Below are 23529 nucleotides of genomic sequence, written 5' to 3'. Positions count from 1 at the left end.
CAAAATTAAGAAAAACCCTTGAGTAGGTGTGTCCACACTTTTGACTGGTCCTGTATACTCTCTCTCTCTCTCTCTCTCTGCTATGCCCTACATTATGACCACAGCCTCAGGGGTTGCGTAATCCCGTGGTCGTGACACACAGGCATGGCACAATATCAACAATCCTCAGCTTGTGACATTTACAGGGGGTGGCCATGACTCTTCAGGCTTTACAGGCTACTGTACCACTCAAATCCTTCCAAAGCAAGTCCAAACATGCTAGCTCTGACATATTAAAAGCAGTGATGGCTTCATCACCTTTGTTGTTGTGGTTCGGTTGAATGACAGTGTTGGTTGCACTTTACTATTGCAGTAATATGATGCAATTGCTTGTTACTTACAAATGCCCAGTTCTGTTGTGAATGGGATGGCTATTTGCTTTGACTAACACTGTTGGACTGAGCCGCCTGCCTATGTCTGTTGGTACTGAGCAATCAACAGGAAATGCCTGCGCCGAGTGCCAAGAAAAGGTGGGAAAACTATCTTCCTTATTGAGACATACAGAACAATAGCTGGGAGGGATATTACAGCCAACAATTGTTTTTAGTACTAAACCTACAACATTACTTTACAAATATATATATTTAACTAGGCAAGTCGGTTAAGAACAAATTCTTATTTACAATGACGGCCTAGGAACAGTGGGTTAACTTGCCCTGTTCAGGGGTAGAACGACAGATTTTTACCTTGTCAGCTCGGGGATTCGATCGAGCAACCTTTCGGTTACTGGACCAATGCTCTAACCACTAGGCTACCTGCCTCCCCATACTTGCTGCTGGCCACAAGAAAGTCTCGACAATATAGTTCCTATGGGGTATTAATTCAAGGGATACTTGAGCTATACTTAAAAATGTTAACAGCTAAAACCACAGGCATTACTGCAATAGAAAACAGGTTATCCGCTAAAGCTACTAGCCTAGCTTTGCACGTGAGAACAACAGTCGTTAACAACAGAACCAATCAATTCCTTCCATTACAGTAACACTAGCGCTTAGCAATGACAGAGATAAATTGAATCCTTTGGGGTTTGTCACTCGGTCAGGCAAAAATCACACGAGCCACACAAACCAAGAGAATGTGGTTGTGTGTGGCTCACTTAAGAGCACGTCATTAGCAACGCCACAGTCATGGGTTCAAACCCTGCAGGGATCACATATGCTGAAATGTATGCACTCAATGTATTGTAAGTCACTTTGGATAAAAGTGTCTGCTAAATGGGATTTTAAGAAATCGTATTATGAATGGGGGGGGATGCTAATCATTTTGCTAGTGATGAATGCTAATGGGTAAAAAGCGTAAATGATCTGCATTAGGGAGTGCAAATGGGGAGGCTGATAGACAAAAACTGTTCTACTGCTGAAACCACAACAACCCTCGGCTAGATTTAAATACATCTGTGATATTGGAGTCCGAACAATGATGAAAAGTGCCATCGGAAAGTATTCATACCACTTCACCTTTTCCACATCTTGTTGGCTGACAGCCTGAATTTAACCTTTTCACGCGCGAGTTCAAAATATCTCGAACAGTCGCCCCAGCGCGAGTTTTTTTATGTGCATGATGTCAGAATGTACTCACTGTTCTAAAATGGGATTGTTACGCAACATGACACTGCCCTCAAATCAAGGCACGCTGCCTGCTAATTATCTATAGGATATGTCTCAACTTGTCAAGTTCTAATTATTTTCTAACAGTTTGAATGTGTGTTCCACCTCATTATTTCACATAAGTAGTAGCCTATTTCAATGTTAGACAATTTATGTTTGAGGATTTACTGAGCAGCACAAACTTCTCTCTTTGAGAGCCCTGTGTTTCCCCTGATCAAGTATGAAGACATTGTGCATCTGTAGTCAGATGCAAACTTTTCCCCACTGGCAAATTTTCTGTCTGGTGACCGCATTGTCTTCATTGTTGTTTTCCTCACAAACAATAACTTTGGGCATGTGTGCGTTCCTATCAAAGTAAATGCATTATTTTCACTATAGCGTGTTGTCGCTTCAACTGTAGCATACCGTATGTATGTATGGAGCATAATGTATTTACTGTTTTATTCACGGTTTCAAGTACTGTTGACAAATCATGTATTCCGATTCTTGCATAGATTGTAATGGACACGTGTGTAAAATACTTTCTTGAAAGTTGTACTCATTATGATGAGCTAATGCTAAGCAATTTGCCAGGTGTGTGGCACCATGTTGGTTGACATATCTGTCAGACCAAAGATGTTATAAAAAATGAGGTGAAGGGATATTTCACTTGATTGACTTATGGTGCTTTAAAGACAACTGGGAACTCTGAAGAATATGAGGTCAAAATCATGACATCAGTGATCTTCAGGTCAGAAATACGGAGCTCTAGAAACAGGCCCGAGTTGGATGACTGTTGAAAAAGATTTTTCCAAGTCGGAGCAATTTTTCTAAAGGTCAGAGATTTCCGAGTGATTTGTCAAAAACGGTAAACGACTTATCATTTGTGTGTTCCAGTTCTTGTATACACTAACAAGTACATCAAAGATGTGCATGATGAATTTGCCAAACTTCCTATTTTTCAGGAAATGAGCGCAGCCATCTTTGACTATTTGCGTCTAATAGTGAATGGCATTCTGGGATATGGGAGTTTTTGCTTGTCAAAAATAAACAAGTATCATAAAGAATTTAGCTGCTGTTAGCTTAGCTGACACACATCTCTCCTGAACAATATTACAATATTATTTCTCCCTTGTTTACAATATACCACAACTCCGGTGAGCACAAGTCTAGCTGTTAGGTCACTAACTTATGTTTGTTTTTTTTGTCAGCGTAACCTGTTATTTAGACTGGTTTATGGAATGAGTTTGGCTGTGGTTATGTTCTGTGTGATGTTTGGATTAGTGATGCACCTATATGACATTTTTGGCCGATACCAATATCCAATATTTTCCTTGCCCCAAAAAAACGATACCAATAATAAACATTTTAGCGGCCTTTAAACCATTCTAGTACAGTTAAATAGTTAACACACACACACACACACAGCGGTCTAAGGCACTGCATCTCAGTGCAAGAGGCATCACTACAGTCCCTGGTTCGAATCCAGGCTGAGTCCCATAGGGCAGCGCACAATCTGCCCAGCATCGCCCAGGTTTGGCCGTCATTGTAAATAAGAATTTGTTCTTAAAACTGACTTGCCTAGTTAAATAAAGTTTACACACACATACACCATTTACGTATGTCACCATTACCAGTAAAACATAATCAAAACCTATTTCTTTCACTTACTTGCTGTGCTGTTTCGTTGTTCAGTCGTTTCATTCTCAACCAGGATTTCATCATACATGTCAAGCAGTGAAGTTTCAGCTCTGTCTGTCCGTGGCCTCTCTTCCTCAGTGCGCACTGTCACTGTGTCCGTTTCCATCTTGTCCAGCTGTGTATGTAACATTTCACGTAAACCCTGTTTCTTGTCTGCATCGAAGTAGCGGTCCTTGTACATAGCATCGAGTATGGTGGCGACACAGTAAAGACAGAATGCCACGCTTGTTCAGAGCCTGTGTGGGCAGTTTTGTTGAGCAGGCGTTTCAATGCCATGACAGAGGGTATCACGCCTGCTGCAGGCGCAGTTGATGAGCTTAGAGTCAGTTGTTCGAATGTTTTAAACATGTTCTCAAATGACATTGAAATGGCAGCAGCGGTATGACAACCAGCACATTCATGATCATGCAATACGACTTTCCTCAGTACGAAATCCTCGACGACCCACTGTGCTGTCAGACTCAGCATGCTCATGGGACTGATATTGCTGTTCCACATGTCAGTCGTGAAGATAATAGCAGTGACGCTATTACTGTGTAACTCCGGTAGGGCAACATCTGAAAAATAGCGCACTTGGTAGTGTGTACCGGTGCTCGACCAGTCGGCGAAAGCCAACATTACCCACGACAGAGAACGGTTGATTGTCCGGGGCAATTAATTAGATGATCTTTGCGTTAATGGATTTCGCCTTTTGAGCTGAAATGCTGAAATGTTCTTACTCTTTCAAGTGACTGCTCGACTTGTTGACTGCTCGATCCACACAGCAGACATTCTGGGTTAGGTTAGGAATGCTGTGTTGCACATGTAGCGCAAAATTCTACGTGGCGTCATATACCTACATAGGTATGTCAGCTTTGACATCGGTTTTGCACTTCGGCGTTAAACTAGATATTGGGCCGATGCCGGCATTTTTAGCTAATATCGTCCGATTCCGATATATCGTACATCCCTAGTTTGGATGATGAAGTTCGCATTTATCTTTTACAATAAAATGTCAAATTGAGGAAGTGTTGTTTAGACCTTTATTTCCCATCAGTACAAAACATTGTTTAGATGCTTTTCAGACAACAATGCTGTTTAGACTCGTTTGTTGTATCATACGTTCTGCTGCTACTGTTCCAATCACATATTTGCAATGGTACGCTGCGTGGTCCACTCAACAATGATCACAAATATGTGCTCGTACGCGTCAAAGGGTTAAAATGTTAGAAATTGAGATTTTGTGTCACTGATCAATACACAATACCCCATAATGTAGAAGCGGTATAAGTATTTAACCCCTTTTGTTATGGCAAGCCTAAATAAGTTCAGGAGTAAAAATGTGCTTTACAAGTCACATAGTAAGTCTCATTCTGTGTTCAATAATAGTGGTTAACGTGATTTTTGAGAGACTACCGCATCTCTGTACCACACATATAGAATTATCTGTAAGGTCCCTCAATCGAGTAGTACATTTCAAGCACAGATTCCACCACAAAGACCAGGGAGGTTTTTCAATACCTCGGAAAGAAGGGCACAGATTGGTAGATGTGTACAAATAAAAAAAGCTGACGCTGAATATACCTTTGAGCATGGTACAGTTATTTATTAGGGTTTGGATGGTGTATCAATACACCCAGTCACTACAAAAATAACTCAGTTTCCAGAAAGATAGGAAACTTCTCAGGGATTTCACCATGAGGCCAATGGAGAGTTTAATTATCTGTGATAGGAAAAAACTGAGGATGTATCAACAACATTGTAGTTTCCACAATACTAAACTAATTGATAGAGTGAAAAGAAGGAAGCCTTTACGGAATAAAAATATTCCCCCCAAAAAATGCATCCTGTTTGCAAGAAATATACTTTTAGTCCTGAATACAAAGCGTTCTGTTTGGGGCAAATCTAACACAATACATCATTGAGTACAACACTTCATATTTTCAAGAATGGTGGAGGCTGCATCATGTTATGGGTATGCTTGTGATTCGCAAGGACTAAGGAGTTTTTTGGATAAAAATAAATGGAATACAGCTAAGCACAGAAAAAAAACCTAGAGGAAAACATGGTTCAGTCTTCTTTCCATCAGACACTGGGAAACAAATTCACCTTTCAGCAGGACAATAAACACAAGGCCAAATCTACACTGGAGTGCAAAGGGTGGCTACTTGAAGAATCTCAAATATATTTTGATTTATTTAACACTTTTTTGGTTACTACATGATTCCATATGTGTTACTTGACAGATTTCAGGTGTCTTCACAATGTAGAACATAGTACAAATGAAGAAAAACCCTTGAATGTGTAGATATTCTTAAACTTTTAACCGGTAGTGTATTTTTTATTTAGCTCACATAATAGAATTTAAAAGTATGCATTAAGATGTCGGTAATAGAATAAAACACGGCAAAAACAAATGTAAACAGTAATAAATGCATTTCTATAGCTTCCAAATATATATATATATATATATTTGGAAGCTATAGAAATGCATTTATTACTGTTTACATTTGTTTTTGGAAGCTATAGAAATGCATTTATTACTGTTTACATTTGTTTTTGCCGTATATATATATATATATATATATATATATATATATATATATATATATATATATATATATTTTTTTTTTTTTTTTTACAATGGTGGGGGAGTGCCAAGATGGAAGGTCGGTGGCTACAAAACAGCCCCCCCCACCCACCCATCTAATGTATATACAGCGCCTCCGGAAAGTATTCGGACCCATTGATTTTTTCCACATTTTGTTACGTTACAGCCTTTTTCTAAAATGTATTAAATAAATTAAAAATACTCAGCAATCTTCACACAATACCCCATGATGGCAAAGCAAAACAGGGATTGAAATTTTTGCAAATAAATAAAACAGAAATACCTTATTTACATAAGTATTCAGACCCTTGCTATGATAATGGGAATGGCGCTCAGGTGTATCTCTTGTTTCCATTGATCATCCTCAAGATGTTTCTACAACTTGATTGGCCCACCTGTGTTCAATTCAATTGATTGGACATGATTTGGGAAGGCCACACCTGTCTATATAAGGACCCACAGTTGACAGTGCATGTCAGAGCAAAAACCAAGCTATGAGGTCGAAGGGTACCAAAACATTTCTGCAGCATTGAAGGTTCCCAAGAACCCAGTGGCCTCCATCACTCTTTAATGGAAGAAGTTTGGAACCACCAAGACACTTTCTAGAGCTGGTCGCCGGCCAAACTGAGAAATCGGGGGAGAAGAGCCTTGGTCAGGCCGATGGTCACTCTGACAGAGCTCTATAGTTCCTCTGTGGAGATGGGAGAACCTTCCAGAAGAACAACCATCTCTGCAGCACTCCACCAATAAGGCCTTTATGGTAGAGTGGCCAGACGAGAAGCCACTCCTCAGTAAAAGGGCACATGACAGCCTGCTTGGAGTTTGCCAAAAGGCACCTAAAAAAGATTCTCAGACCATGAGAAACTAGATTGAACTCTTTGGCCTGAATGCCAAGCCTGGCACCATCCCTACGGTGAAGCATGGTGGTGGCAGCATCATGCTGTGGGGATGTTTTTCAGCGGCAGGGACTGGGAGACTAGTCAGGATCGAGGCAAAGATGAACGGATCAAAGTACAGAGAGATCCTTGATGAAAACCTGCTTCAGAAAGCTCAGGACCTCAGAATGAGGCAAAGATTAACCTTCCAACAGGACAACAAACCTAAGCACACAGCCAAGACAACGCAGGAATGGCTTCGGGACAAGTCTCTGAATGTCCTTGAGTGGCCCTGCCAGAGCCCGGACATTAACCTGATCGAACATCTCTGGAAATAGCTGTGCAGCGACACAGCTCTTCATCCAACCTGGCAGAGCTTGAGAAGGTCTGCAGAGAAGAATGGGAGAAACTTGTAGCGTCAAACCCAAGAAGACTCCAGGCTGTAATAGCTGCCAAAGGTGCTTCAACAAATTACTGAGGAAAGGGTCTAAAAACTTATGTTAATGTGATATTTCAGGGGGGAAAACTATTTAATACATTTTGGAATAAGTCTGTAACCTAAAAATATGGAAAATGTCAAGGGGTCTGAATGCTTTCCGAAAGCACTGTATATAAAATCATTGGTCAAAACAAAGAAGGGAAGGTTTTTTTTGTTGGGTTCATAGTAAGAGAGAGTTATCTGAATGCATGAGAGGAATCTGTGCTTTCAGGGGGAAACTTTGTAATGCTTCCTCCAGCATTGTATAGAGTCACAGCAGCCTACCGAAGGACGAAGCACATGCAATGGAAGAAAATGCATTTTGTGGTATCGTAAACTGGTGGTACCTGCGACAACCAAACTGTATGGACAATGTTGATTGGCAGGTGAAATGATGCGGTTACAAGGTTCAAAAGTTGGAGTCGGGATCGGGTCAGCACCGTATTGTCCAATAAGGTTGTGGGGTGAGCCCAACATACACATCACGGAGCTTTTCTTCCCTCTTCAGGCACACGCTACAGAGGCAAAAAAATCAATGGCGTGATGACGTTGGACACAACTTTCAGGGATCCACATTGGCTTGTTAGTGCTAATTTCAAAACTACTGGCTGAAATTATACAAATCCTTTATAAAAACGGATCTTTAACATTCCTCTTGCAACATTGAATCCCAGTTGAACAAATAAAAAGAGAGATACATAAGTGACATCAGTCACACTTGCATTGCAATATCAGTGAGTATTTACGGTAATGATTATTTTGATATGGTTATCATTCTGTGGAAAAATCAAACAGGATTTACGGTAAGGTAGGTCAACGCTGTAGTGTCCAGCCAAGTGCCCTGAGACTTTACCTGACCCTTCTAACTGAGCCAGCCTTTACTGACCCCTATTCCTGCGGCAGTGAAACATTGTGCTCTGCACTGCCGAGACAAGTCCAGCTAAATGTGAATGAGACAACAAGAGCGGAGTCATCGCAGACACAGACTGGGTGTGTGTACGTGTGTGTTTAGTGGCTGAGAGAGAGAGAGTTGATGCCACAGCCACTCTGTCGGACCCATTCACTTCTAACTCGTGCCACCCCGAATGCAGGAAGTGAGTCAAACAGGAAGTGACACAAGCTAGGTCAAACTGTAGAGTAGCAGTCTTGGGTGTATTTAAATAGGGCTGGACTAAAACTAATTTCAAGCACAATAGCAGCTGTGATGGCATTACTTATAGTGTTTGGTTGGGGGAGGAAGATCGCAGCAGTTGAGTTCAGGTTTTATATAAAGTCCTACAAGGTCTGCTGCAGCACAGGAAATGCTTGAATGAACATCTTCAAGTAACTGACTGCCAGGCTTGATGGCTGGTTTTGTGGCGAGATAGATAAGATGGTGGCACTTCCCACTCCAAGTCTGTGGTTTCCTCCCTGCCTTCGTGCTCCATAAACACGCAATGAAGACTGGACTCTGGACCCGATCACATTAGGGCCCAGTAACCCAGCACGAAAGCAACAGTGCCGTTTTCATTAGGCACCAAATGGAAGACAACAGACAAACAGGACGGAACGACCCAGACTCCTACAAGCAGCGATAATTTGTATTGTCCGTTGCATATCTTTTCAAAAGCATTATGCCCCAAAGAATACGGCCCTGGCTCTAATGGCTTGGATGGAATGATAACAAATGGAGAGGCTTTGTATCTGTGGCCTTAGCCACCGGACCAGACTAAGCACATCAATTCCACACTGCTGCTTCAGAACAATGACATGAGTCTTGACAGCCCAGGCCTAAAACACGAGCCAAGCGTTTGTATCGATCTGTCTGTCTCTGTCCCTTCGTATAGGCATCCAAAACTGATTGGAGGCCATTTCTTAAAACAAGAGCCAAGTATTCATATCAATTTGTCTGTCTTAGGACTCTTCATATAGGCATCCAAACTGAACAGGGGCCAGTTTTTAGTCAACAGATGTTAGTATTTATCACTCAGCACTTCTAGACTGACAATTTTTGACAGCTGGGAAAGTCTGTGTAGCTGTGTTGGTTGGGAATAAACAGCAGACAAGGATTTGGGGAGTGACACACACACACCCTAATGCCACTAAAGGCTGGTCGGAACTCAAGAGTAAGTAAGCCCGGGATCCTGGAATGCACTATTTCCCCATGCTTATCCTGCTTCCTGCCATCAGCGCAGTGAGACAGAGAATTACGTAAGTCAGGTTCACTCCCCAGCAGCCCCCAATGGACCTCTCACCCTGCCCACTGATCAAATAAAAACATGGACGACAGGATGTTTCATCCTGAACGGAGATGGGGGTTCCTTTAAAATTGTATTAGTCACATGCGTCGAATACAACAGGTGTAGACCCTTCACAGTGAAATACTTACTTAATTACAAGCCCCTAACCAACAATGCAGTTTAAAAAATACGGATAAGAATAAGAAATAAAAATAGTAATTAAATAGACCTTGCTTGATGTACAGTGTTGATCAATGCGGAACAATCTAATATTCTCAGGGATAACGGAGAACGCAGAGGCTGTGAGGACACAGTCTGAGACTTTATGTCAACTCAACTAAAACTGCCCACTGATGTTGTGTGTAATGTCACTTTCTCCAGAGTCCATAGAATAGGTAAGGCCTCTGGAAATAGGCCACGGGCTATTATTGCATGTTTTGATAAATTTAACAAAAGGAAATGGCAAAGAACATGGGGAGAGAACTCAGAAACACTGATTTTGGAATAAATGATCATTTCCCCACCGAGATCAATGAAAGGAGAAAAAAAACTATATCCCATCATGAAGGAAAAGCGTTGCCTGAATCAACGAGTCTCCATGGTGATGGATAAACTTTATATCAACGGGCAATTGTATCAGGACTCTAGAGTAACTCCCTGGCTATTTTACTTTAATGTTCAAATTTGAGTTTGTGTGTTGTAGTCTATCATGACAACTTCAACTATAATGAATACATGCTCTATTGATCTCCACTTGATAAGGAAAGGGCTGCATATAGCTCTGGTTAATGTATGTAGCCTTCCTAACAAAATACATGAGGTTTTTAACTTGGTCAAAATAAATAATATTCATATTTTGGCTTGACCGAAACGCATTTAGATGCATCTGTAAATGATGGGCAATTTAACATTCAAGGATATAGTCTACTGAGAAGAGACAGGAATCATAGATATAGTCTACTGAGAAGGGACAGGAATCATAGATATAGTCTACTGAGAAGGGACAGGAATCATAGATATAGTCTACTGAGAAGACAGGAATCATAGATATAGTCTACTGAGAAGGGACAGGAATCATAGATATAGTCTACTGAGAAGGGACAGGAATCATAGATATAGTCTACTGAGAAGGGACAGGAATCATAGATATAGTCTACTGAGAAGAGACAGGAATCATAGATATAGTCTACTGAGAAGGGACAGGAATGGTTGGGGTGTAGCACTGTATATTCAGAATCATATACCTTTTAAGAAGAGGGATGACCTTAATGTATGTCAAATAGAGGCACTATGGGCTCAGGTACATCTATATTGGCACCCATATTGGTAGGATGTGTGTATAGACCTCCTAGCTCTAAGGTGTCCTATCTGGATGACTTATGTACTGGGTTTGACCAGGCCACAGATAGTAACAGAGATGTGTTTATCTTGGGTGATTTTCATATAAATTGGAAGGATCACAATAATTCAAATATAACTAAATTGATGAGATATGCCGAGAACTGTGGTTTGAAACAAATGGATAATGATACTACTAGATCTTCAACTAAGTTGGGTCATCGTTCAGACACATGCATTGATCTGATTGTCTGTAATATACCATTGCAATGCTTAAAAAGCCAGATCAATGCCAGTGGGCTGGACAGACCATAATATTGTGACCATAACCATGAAGACCAAGGTTCCAAAGAAACCCCCTAGGATTGTGGTCAAACTGAATTATAAAACATTTAATCATGAGCTATTTCTAAATGATTTGGCTGCTGTACCCTGGGAGCTGATTTATCAAGAGGATGATTTAAATCACGCTACAGAATGTTTTATTGATTTGCTCACTGAGGTAATGGACCATCATGCCCCTATAAGAAAGAGTTCAGTTGGTGCCCGTCCATCTCTATGGATTAATGATGAACTGGGTGAGGCTTTTTCTCAAAGAAATATGGCAAAAGTCTTAGCAGCCAAGTCAACATTAGAAATTGATGAACAGAATTATAGAACATTAAGTAATTATGCAGTTAAATTTAATCGAAAGAAGAAAAAGTTATTTTACAACAATGCTTTAATTGATTGTAAAAATTATTCTTAAAAAGGTGTGGAATACAGTTAAGGGCTTAATTGGTACATCTATCTCATCATGCCCATCTAGTGTGGAGGTTGACGGGAGAATCATAACAAAACCAGTTGATATTTTTTACACAGAAAATGTAATTACTGAGTAACAATGTAGACATACATTCTTCCAAGCAAGCTATTATCCAATGGATTGATGATCATATTATGAGTAACAAGATCTGCTCTTTTAGTCTGCAAACAGTATCAGAGGAGGTGTTAAACCTATTGAAGTCGTTACCTGATGGTAAATCTACAGGTTATGGTGTTATGGACAATTTGTTGCTTCGCTGTGCTGCTCCCCGGATTGCAGTTCCACTGATACATATTTAATTGGTCACTGGAAAAGGGGATGTTTGCAAATGTATGGACGCATGCGAAACTGTGTCCTATTCCCGAAAGACTGCAAAGAACCCATTACGCCTGCCAATAGTCGACCAATTAGTCTACTCCCTACACTCAGTAAGATATTGGAGGGTATTGTGAGTAGACAAATATGGGAGTACATGGAAAAGAATGATCTGATTACAGCCAATCAGCATGCTTATCGCAAAAAACATTCCACTACCACTGCATTGGTTGACATGACTGACCAGTGGCTCAATGCTATGGATAATGGCACGTTTGTGGGTGTATTATTTTTAGATTTCAGTGCAGCATTTGATTTGGTGGATCATGAAATAATTTTGACAAAATTAATGCATTATAGTTTAAAGGAGGTAGCATTGAATTGGGTACAGTCATTGGGTACAGTCATATCTAACTGACAGGAAACAGTCCACCTATGTCAATGGTTGTCATTTTCTTCCCCTCATGCTTTAAACTGTGGAATACCGCAGGGCAGCTGCCTTGGGACACTTCTTTATTTAATATATACCAACGACCTTCCCTATGCCTTAGTTTAAACTCAAGCTACTATATTTACAGATGATACTACAATTTATGCAGCAAGACAATCGGTTCAACATGTACAGCAGGCTTTACAAGGAGATTTGGAGAATATCAGGGAGTGGGTTTGCCAAAACAAACTTGTTTTAAACACCAAGAAAACCAAAGTTATGTTGGTCTGTTCAACTAGGAAAAGGCCAAAACAGCATGGGATACAATTAAGTATGGGAGGAGTACAAATTTAAGAAGTGGCAGAAACCAAACTATTGGGAGTGCAGCTAGACAAATGCTTATCAGGGCCGTCTCAAATAACTAATCTATGTAAAAAAAAACAAAAAAAACAGCATGCGTAATCAGGGGGATAGCTAAATATTTACCATGACAAATTCTTCAGCAAATAACACAAGCATTAATTGAGAGTCAGGTGAACTACTGTTCTGTGGTCTGGGGAAATGCATCATCAAGTCAAGTTAGGCGGCTGCAGAATGCACAGAACAAAGCAGCAAAGATTGTTTTAAGGTGAAGATATGGTTCTTCTGTTGTAGTCATGCGCAGTGTTCTTGGTTGGTCATCAATCGACAAGATAATTGAAAAAAAACATGCTTATTTTATTTCATAATATACATCATTTAAAACGGCCAAGTTCTATTCACAACGGTATTCAGTTGGTAAGAGACAGACATTCCGTAAATACTAGGAAAAGATTGTCCACCATCTATGTGTTATCCAGACAGAAAAGAGAAATAGGCAAAAGAACATTTCGATTTAGAGCGATGAAGAAATGGAATAAATTAACTGAGCAAACTAGAAACCTTTCAATATATAAATGTAAACATTATTTTAAAACAATTTAAATATAATACAAAGAAATGTTGTGGGACTGTAGTAGATGAAGAATCAATATTTTTTAGATTGAGTATTTATTGGGTCATTCTGTTAGTATATTATGTATGTTTGTAATAGTGTGTTATATGTGGAAATGTGTTTGTATTATAAATTGTATTTTAATGTTTAAGGACTCTTGTAAGATTAGTCCAAATGGGGACCAAAAGAGATCGAAATAAAAAAATTATAAATCAAATCAAAGAGCAGCAGTAAAATAACAATAGCGAGACTATATACAGGGGAGGGTACCAGTAGAGAGTCAATGTGCGGGGGCACCGGAAAGTTGAGGTTATATGTACATGTTGGTAGAGTTATTAAAGTGATGATAACAGAGAGTAGCAACGGTGTAAGGGGGGGGAATGCAAATGGTCTGTAGTCTTATGGCTTGGGGGTAGAAGCTGTTGCTCCAGTTTCAACTGTTCTGCCTGCGGCTATGGAACCCTGACCTGTTCACCGGACGTGCTACCTGTCCCAGACCTGCTGTTTTCAACTCTCTAGAGACAGCAGGAGCGGTAGAGATACTCTCAATGATCGGCTATGAAAAGCCAACTGACATTTACTCCTGAGGTGCTGACTGAGGTGCTGACTTGTTGCAACCTTGACAACTACTGTGATTATTATTATTGTGATTATTATTATTATTATTTGACCATGCTGGTCATTTATGAACATTTGAACATCTTGGCCATGTTCTGTTATAATCTCCACCCCTCATAACCTGGTTCCTCTCTAGGTTTCTTCCTAGGTTTTGGCCTTTCTATGCAGTTTTTCCTAGCCACCGTGTTTCTACACCTGCATTGCTTGCCGTTTGGGGTTTTAGGCTGGGTTTCTGTACAGCACTTTGAGATATCAGCTGATGTAAGAAGGGATATATAAATAAATTTGATTTGATTTAGAAGCCTCTTGGACCTAGACTTCGCGCTCCGGTACCGCTTGCCATGCGGTAGCAGAGAGCAGAGTCTATGACTAGGGTGGCTGGAGTCTGACAATTTTCAGGGCCTTCCTTTGATACCGCCTGGTATAGAGGTCCTGGATGGCAGGAAGCTTGGACCCAGTGATGTACTGTGCCGATCACACTACCCTCTGTAGTGTCTTGCGGTCAGAGGCCGAGCAGTTGCCATACCAGGCAGTGATGCAACCAGTAGGACGCTCTCGATGGTGCAGCTGTAGAACCTTTAGAGGATCTGAGGACCCATGACAAATATTTTCAGTCTCCTGAGGGGGAATAGGTTTTGTTGTGACCTCTTCACGACTGTCTTAGTGTGCTTGGACCATGTTAGTTTGTTAGTGATGTGAACACCAAGGAACTTGACTCTCTCAACCTGCTCCACTACAGCTCCGTCGATGAGAATGGGGGCGTGCTCGGTCCTCCTTTTCCTGTAGTCCACAATCATCTCCTTTGTCTTGATCAATTTGAGGAAGAGGTTGTTGTCCTGATACCACACGGCCAGGTCTCTGACCTCCTCCCTATAGGCTATCTCGTCGTTGTCGGCGATCAGGCCTACCACTGTTGTGTCATCGGCAAACTTAACGATGGTGCAGTCATGAGTGGCCATGCAGTCATGAGTGAACAGGGAGTACAGGAGGGGACTAAGCACACATCCGAGGGGCCCCTGTGTTGAGGATCAGCATGGCAGATGTGTTGTTACCTACCCTTACCACCTGGGGGCGGCCGGTCGGGAAGTCCAGGATCCAGTTACAGAGGGAGGTGTTTAGTCCCAGGGTCCTGAGATTAGTGATGAGCTTTGAGGGCATTACGGTGTTGAACGCTGAGCTGTAGTCAATTAATAGAATTCTCACATAGGTGTTCCTTTTGTCCAGGTGGGAAAGGGCAGTGTGGAGTGCGATAGAGATGCATCATCTGTGGAGCTGTTGAGCGGTATGCAAATTGATGGGTCTAGAGATTCTGGGATAATGGTGTTGATGTGAGCCATGACCAGCCTTTCAAAGCACTTCGTGGCTACACATGTGAGTGCTACGGGTCGATAGTAATTTGGGCAGGTTACCTTGGTGTTCTTGGGCACAGGGACGAGCAAAACCTTGAGACTTCCTTCGATATCGTGCACCAGCTGTTATTTACAAAAATACTGCCCGTGCAGCGTATAACCAGCCAGATGTATGTTGATAGTGTCGTGGTTCAGCCACGACTCCGTGAAGAATAAGATATTACAGTTTTGTATGTCCCGTTGGTAGAACCCCGTTCCGCTAGCGGAACCCCTCGCCAACAGCCCATGAAATTGCAGGGCACCAAATTCAATCAACAGAAATCTCATAATTCTATTTTCTTAAACATACAAGTATTAGACACGATTTTAAAGATAAAATTCTCGTTAATCCAACTACAGTGTCCGATTTCAAAAAAGCTTTTCGGCAACTAGTCACAGAAAGCATACAGCGATTTTCCAACCAACGAGAGGAGTCACAAAAATCTGAAATATTGATAGAATTAAACACCAACCTTTGATATTCTTCATCAGATGACACTCCCGGGACAACATGCAACACAATACATGTATGTTTTGTTCGATCAAGTTCATATTTATATCCAAAAACCTACATTTGGCTTTGCCTCCAAAACATCCCGTGAATTTGCGCAGAGCCACATAAAATCACAGAAATACTCATAATAAACATTAATAAAAGATACAAGTGTTATTCACAGATTTAAAGATATACTTCTCCTTAATGCAACCGCTGTGTCAGATTTTTTTTTTTACTTTACGGAAAAAGCAAACCATGCAATAATCTGAGTACGGCGCTCAAAGATCAACACAACCCAAGAAGATATCTCTCTCCACTGGCTTCCAGTTGAAGCTCGCATCCGCTACAAGACCATGGTGCTTGCCTACGGAGCTGTGAGGGGAACGGCACCTCCGTACCTTCAGGCTCTGATCAGGCCCTACACCCAAACAAGGGCACTGCGTTCATCCACCTCTGGCCTGCTCGCCTCCCTACCTCTGAGGAAGTACAGTTCCCGCTCAGCCCAGTCAAAACTGTTCGCTGCTCTGGCACCCCAATGGTGGAACAAACTCCCTCACGACGCCAGGTCAGCGGAGTCAATCACCACCTTCCGGAGACACCTGAAACCCCACCTCTTTAAGGAATACCTAGGATAGGATAAAGTAATTCTTCTAACCCCCCCCCCCCTTAAAAGAGTTAGATGCACTATTGTAAAGTGGTTGTTCCACTGGATATCATAAGGTGAATGCACCAATTTGTAAGTCGCTCTGGATAAGAGCGTCTGCTAAATGACTTAAATGTAAATGTATATCCGCCATGTTGGAGTCAACATAAGTCAGAAATAGCATTATAAATATTCACTTACCTTTGATGATCTTCGTCAGAATGCACTCCCAGGAATCCCAGTTCCACAATAAATGTTTGATTTGTTCCATAAAGTCCATCATTTATTTCCACATCACTCCACGTTGTTTGCGCGTTCAGTACACAATCTAAACTCACAACGAGCGGGCAGGTCCAGGCAAAAGTTCAGACGAAAAGTCATATTACAGTCTGTAGAAAAATGTCAAACGAAGTATAGAATCAATCTTTAGGATGTTTTAACATAAATCTTCAATAATGTTCCAACCGGAGAATTCTTTTGTCTGTAGAAAAGCTATGGAACAGAGCTCGCTCTCACGTGAACGAGCGTCACAAGCTCGAAGCATTCTGCCAGACATCTGACTCATTCCCCTCTCATTCGGCCGCACTTCACAGTAGAAACATCATACAAGGTTCTAAAGACTGTTGACATCTAGTGGAAGCCTTAGGAAGTGCAACATGACCCATATCCCACTGTATCTTCAATAGGGACTGAGTTGAAAAACAACCAACCTCAGATTTCCCACTTCCTGGTTGTATTTTTCTCAGGTTTTTGCCTGCCATGTGAGTTCTGTTATACTCACAGACATCATTCAAACAGTTTTAGAAACCTTTGAGTGTTTTCTATCCAAAGCTACTAATAATATTCATATATTAGCAACTGGGACTGAGTAGCAGGCAGTTTACTCTGGGCACGCTTTTCATCCAAATGTGAAAATGCTGCCCCCTATCCATAAAAAGTTTATCTTCCAGTTTGGTCATATATTTTATTGTCCAAAGATTGCACGTTTGCTAGCAGAATGGAAGGAAGTGGGGGTTTATTCGATCACCTACGAATTCTCAGAAGGCAGCAACCCCCCCCCCCCCCCCGGACCCTTCTTCTCTGCCTCACACAAATCATGGGGATCTGGGCCTGTTCGCAAGAAAGCAGAATATCGTTCGCGTCGGGCTAGTCAGACTCATTAAAAGGAAAAAAGGATTCTACCAGTCCGAGGTGAGTAATCGCAGTCCTGACGTTCAGAAGTTATTTTCGGTCATAAGAGACGGTAGCGGCAACATTATGTACAAAATAAGTTAGAAACAATGCAAATAAATGAACAAAAAAACACAATCGGTTGGGGGCACATACAACGTCTGCCTTCTTCTCCGGCGCCATTTTAGTGTTTTACAAAGATGGTAGTAGAGATTTCTGAGTCTTTAGCTGACACTCCAGAATTCTTCCTGACCTTATTGAGCATTCTGCACTGTGCTCTTGCAGTCATCTTTGCAGGACGGCCACTCCTAGGGAGAGTAACTACAGTGCAGAACTTTCTCCATTTTGTAGACAATTTTTCTTACAGTGGACTGATAAACATCAAGGATTTTCAAGATACTTGTGTAACCCTTTCCAGCTTTATGCAATTATTATGTAGAATGCTTTATGCTATTATTATGTAGAATAATAGTGAAGCCATCAAAACTAGGAAATAACACATATGGAATAATGTAGTAACCAAAAAAAGAGCCAATCAGTTGTGTTGTCACAAGGTAGGGGGGGGGGGGGGGGGGGTAAACAGAAGATAGCCCAATTTGGTAAAAGACCAAGTCCATATTATGGCAAGAACAGCTCAAATAAATAAAGAGAAACGACAATCCATCATTAATTTAAGACATGAATGGAAGTCAATATGCAACATCAAGAACTTTGAAAGTTTCTTCAAGTGCAGTCGCAAAAACCATCAGGTGCTATGATGAAACTGGCTCTCATGAGGACCGCCACAAGAATGGAAGACCCTGAGTTACATCTGCTGCAGAGGATAAGTTCATTAGAGTTACCAGCCTCAGAAACTGCAGCCAAAATAAATGCTTCAAAGTTCAACAGACACATGTACGTCAACTGTTCAGAGGAGGCTGCATGAATCAGGCCTTCGTGGTCGAATTGCTGCAAAGAAACCACTACTAAATGACACCAATAAGAAGAAGAGACTTGCTTGGGCCAAGAAACACGAGCAATGGACATTAGACTGGTGGATCATTTGTTTTTCAACAGGACAATGACCCAACACACCTCCAGGCTGTGTAAGGGCTATTTGACGAAGGAGAGAGATGTTTGGGATGAGAGAGAGATTAAAGTAGATGTCACACGTCAAGATTTGATGGATGACCCTATGTGAGCCTATGTGACCGCTATGTGAACCTAAGGGGTTGCCTGTCAGGACATTCTGATGGTTAGGTGGGGGTCTTTGGGTAAGGGTCCAGTTGTCAGGTCAACCGGTAATGATTTATGACCCCAGCCTGATTTATGACCCTATGTAATGATTTATGACCCTATGTCCTGTTGTAGCAGGCCTGCCCATATTTGGGCTTCCGGTCAGGACATCCTGGCCGGGGTGGGGGTCTTTGGGGTAAGTGTCAAGTTGTCAATGTCGTAAATCAGAAAAAGATCATGATTTATGAACCTATGTAGTGATTGATGCCCCAATGGTTTGTAGAAGGGGGGCATGCCCATATTTGGGCTTCCGGTCAGGACATTCTGATGGTTAGAGGGGGGCTTTTGGGTGGTAAGTGACCAGGTGTCATGTCAAACTGTTCCTGGATGTCTAGTGTTGGGGGGTTGTTAATGAACATTTCAAAGAGGCTGGCTTTGCAGAAGCCTTATAAAGCCCCAAAACAATGCATGTTTAAGATTGTACAAGATAAACCCCCTGAATATTAAACAAAAATGACACATATGTCAATTTATGGTATGTTATGCTCGGCTTGTCATGAACCCAGTGAACAAAGCATTGAGGAAGTTCTGTGTGAAGCTCCAGAATGTTTTAAAGGATTTTTGGGTACGAGTGAGGGCCCTATGTCTTACATATTCCAGCCGGAGGATTCTACGGTAAAGATCTTCAACGCCTGTGGCCCCAAACCCGTTTATCAGGCAAAACCTGGGAGTTTTTCTCCTGCTCTGGGCATGAGAGAATGGCTAAACATCCGGATGGCTCTTTGTAAAATTGAACAGGTCCTGAGTGGCACAGCTGTGCCAGGCTATGCGTTGGAAGAACAGGTCTTCGGACGCAGTGATCTCAAGGCTCTAAGAATTGCTTCAATGGACTATAACCCGGACAACAAAGTGACAATTTTAGCCTGTCAAGTTTATGATGCGGGTAATGCTACAAAGTCTGTCAATTCTCCAGTAGCATCCAGAGCATGCAAAGATGTCAACTTTTTTATTCCTGTGTTTAGTTTTAAATGGGTTGATTATCCAATTTTCATAACACTTATGAATAAGCTGGACATTCTCTTCAAAAATCGCGAACAGTTAAGACGCTGGCCTCGACTTTTCTTGAGACATAGCCAGGACCAAAAGGCCCGACGTAGGATTTACCCCTGGAGTGAAAACTTAGCAAGTGTTGATGAGCCTGGCAAGAGATCCCGGCATTTTGATGACCAACTGGACACTGACAATGGGGGGTGGTTGCATCAGATCCCTGGATCTGTAAGAAAGGCTTTGTAAAATACCTTAAGAATGTAAGGCTATAAAATGTATGTACTAAATATTTTGAATGAAATAAAATGGTTTTTAAAAACAGAATCTCACCACGTTATGAACTCTCGCGTTTGTTCACGCTTAGCGCAGTCTGTCCCTGAGAAAAAAAACTTGCGCAATGTGCGCGCGTATGGGCGTGCTTGTGCTGTAGTGGCTGTGTGTGTGTGTGTGTGGGTGTGTGTGTGTTTCAAAAACAGAAAAAGGGGGGCGAGGTGTTTGTTAAAAAAATACCCTTGCATCTGCGCTCAAGGCTCTCTCTCTATGCATGGGGGGGTCGTTTGAAACCAGGGTTTACACTATCAGGCCAAACAGATGTCTAAAAGTCATTCAGCCCAGTGCTGTCGAGACCTCCCCAGCCCCAGCATCTAGATGCTAGCCCCCGGAGATTTTAGAATATCAAAAGATACCTAATGTTTAGACGCCACCCAATACCCTATGTTTGAACCAAATGGCTGGTGTTTGAACCACATGCCTTAGGTTTCAAAGATAACTTTTTAGGCTGTTTTAGCGCGAAAAATACGACACCACTAGAGTCCGACGGCTACAAAAGCTAAGCAAAACAGGTCCCCCCTGTTAGCATCGTTTTCGCGCATTTACCCTACAGCATTCCTCCAGGAATAGTTATCGGACGGACCCCTTTAAAAAAGATCTGGTAAATACCCTCCTGATGGATATTTCTCAAGGTTAGTTCTTGAAATAAATATTTACATATGCTATATATTAGATTTGTTTGTTCTTGGGAATTGTTTGAAAACGTTGTATGTTATAGAAATATTAAACAGGTCTTAGGGCCCGGATTCTTAACGTATAAAATGTCAATATTAGCTAAAATGATTAGAGCTTTAATATTATCTAATGTTTTTTTTAGATTCTCAAACCTTCACTCAGATTCTCCGAGATATAACTGAACTCGAACCGGTCGTAGGGTCTCCGGAACAAATTGTTTACATCCCAACGCCGACCCTGAATTGTAGTAAGTAAGATTCCAAGAATTCCTTAAGAATATTTATACCTTAAAAACAAAAAGTATCGGCGTCTTATATTAAAAGTTATTTTATGTGTTTACAGCGGAAATACCTCCTAGAACGGGTGCCATAGGGAGTCTACACGGTTTCTGTGAAGGATATGCCTACGAGACAATTGTGCCCTACTCCCAGGATGTATTTACACAGAAGCCGCAAACAGAGACTTTAAACGGCCTGTCAACTCCCCTGACCCAGGACCGCTGGACGCCCCCTATTAAACACCAACGGACAATCAGGGCCCAGATCCACAGGTCCGCTTCACCCGAACAATACTACTGGGAGGGTATTCACGAGACAGCGTTACAAGGACAAGGTATGAATCAATTATAATTTATATATATATATATATATTTTATTTTTATGCCTGAATATGTTTAAACATGTACTAATGCTGTTTTTTTTTTTAAATTTCAGGCTCACAAGCTACAGACCAGGCAGATGCTATAATTAGGGTTGCCCAAAGACATGTTCCCGAGTTCTCAGAGCTTCTTCAGAACAGCCCTCTTCAAAAAAGCCGAGGTATTTAATTAATGTATTGTTAATATATAGGCTTATATCTGAAATGTATTTTACATTTTTATCAAACATATTTTAGGGTTAATAACCTATTTTTCTGTATGTATTATTTTTAATGCAGACTCCTCGCCTGCTTATAAAGACCTCCAAGAAGCTACACATCTAGATCCCGAGGAGGCGCCAAAGACCCCAGTCACCAGAACAGCGAAGCCTGATGATTTCAAAGTTTTAAATGACATTTCTGAGGTAGACGATTTGATGTTCTGTGAAGTGGCCAACCTTATTGAAGCGGCCAATTCTGGTGCGGCAAAAGCCTCTTGTGAAATAGACCAAGCCGTGCTTTTCAAGGCTTTTACACAGGGTTTAAAATCACGAAAGGCTTTACTTCAACGTCGTATGGGTATTCTATTCGAACATCAATACAATCAGGATGTGTCATTCTGGCGTAGAGAGCTTCCCCGCATGTTAAACAACAGTAGGGTTAAAACAAGCAAATACCTCCGTTAAAAAACACATATGTAAAAAAAACACAAGCACACACATCCTTAAGTAGAGAAATGGCGCCCCCTATAGACCTAAGCGAGACAATTGAAACCCTCTTAGCGGAAATCCCTACAGAGCTCCAAGATATAATTAACCATATGAATGATTCTGGGCTAATTGACATAGGGGCTATAGATGAAAACCTATTATCCCAGATTCCCTCCGAACTCATTGAAATTATTACACGTATGAATGAGTCAGGGTCTGCAGATGAAAACAGGTTATCACAGATACCCGAATCAATCATATCTTTAATTACCCAGATGAACGAGAGCCCAAGGTTTAATTCTGCACCCCCTACACCTCTAAGCCATCCTTTAACACCCTTGTTCGAAGAGGAAACCCAATACGATGTTTTTGAACAGCTGAACAAATGTCTATCAAATCTGGATCGGGAAGGTCTTGATCACAATGTACAGAACGAAAGCCCTAGGTTTAATTCTGCACCACCTACACCTCTAAGCCAGCCTTTAACACCCATGTCTGAAGAGTCTGAAACCCAATACGATGTTTTTGAACAGTTGGACGATTGTCTAGCAAATCAGGATGGGGATGGTCTTGATCGCAGTGAACATGTTTTGTATCGAAATAAATTCCACAATATTGAGGTTCGACAGTTTTTCAATTTCGCATGGGGGGGTCAGATTCGGGAATATGCTGTGTTTTACGTAATGCTTATGGACACTTTGAATGAACTGGTAGATAGAGTTAGAGCTTATAGCCAACCAAGGGATACCTTACAGTTGGAAATTTTAGGAGACAGTCTGCAGAGCCGTGTGTCGCTTATTTTAAATAGGGGTGAAGCAGATCTTGAACAATTTGTTAACCTGCTAGAACGCCTTGTTCAGTCAAATTTAAACGTGCTAGCAGATAGGACCCTCGAACTTGTAGTACAATTAGTCCGGCCACCCCAAGGAGGCGGCGGGCAGAGACGTAAACTCGATAGCCTGATGCAGTCCGAAATCATAAGCAATAAAAAGGCCTACCTCATAATCGTTCACAATCATGGTAATAAGCTATGCTTTGCCATAGGTTTGGCCCACTTACTCAGCCCAGGATGTACAGAGCGCGAAGCGTTACAGAAAGCTCAAGAGCTACAAAAGGCTGTGGGTTTAGGTATACAGGATGCTGTGGCTTTCTCAGACATAGGCAAATTTGAAAACTTTCTGAATATCAAGATTGTGGTTTTGTACCACAGCAGGGCTAATGACGCGCTCCTGAAGTTCCAAAATATACAAGA

General features: G+C 41.5%; 2 protein-coding genes across 5 annotated transcripts in view; one reads left to right on the top strand and one right to left on the bottom strand.

Annotated features, from left to right (window-relative positions):
* The window catches only part of si:ch211-126j24.1 (phosphofurin acidic cluster sorting protein 2), a 109538-nt gene that overhangs the window by 59036 nt on the left and 26973 nt on the right, over positions 1 to 23529 (bottom strand). The window lies entirely within an intron of this gene.
* LOC129839591 (uncharacterized) lies at positions 20804 to 22253 on the top strand. The gene is made up of 5 exons (XM_055907130.1): positions 20804 to 20888; positions 21074 to 21178; positions 21274 to 21543; positions 21645 to 21749; positions 21868 to 22253. The coding sequence occupies exons 1-5, from the start codon at positions 20873 to 20875 to the stop codon at positions 22251 to 22253; spliced, it is 882 nt and encodes a 293-aa protein (XP_055763105.1). The 5' UTR covers positions 20804 to 20872.

This window comes from Salvelinus fontinalis, chromosome 40, assembly GCF_029448725.1.
Source record: "Salvelinus fontinalis isolate EN_2023a chromosome 40, ASM2944872v1, whole genome shotgun sequence".
NCBI classification, from domain to species: domain Eukaryota; kingdom Metazoa; phylum Chordata; class Actinopteri; order Salmoniformes; family Salmonidae; genus Salvelinus; species Salvelinus fontinalis.
The sequence above is the reverse complement of the archived record's forward strand: the minus strand, read 5'-3'. Positions and strand labels throughout refer to the sequence as shown.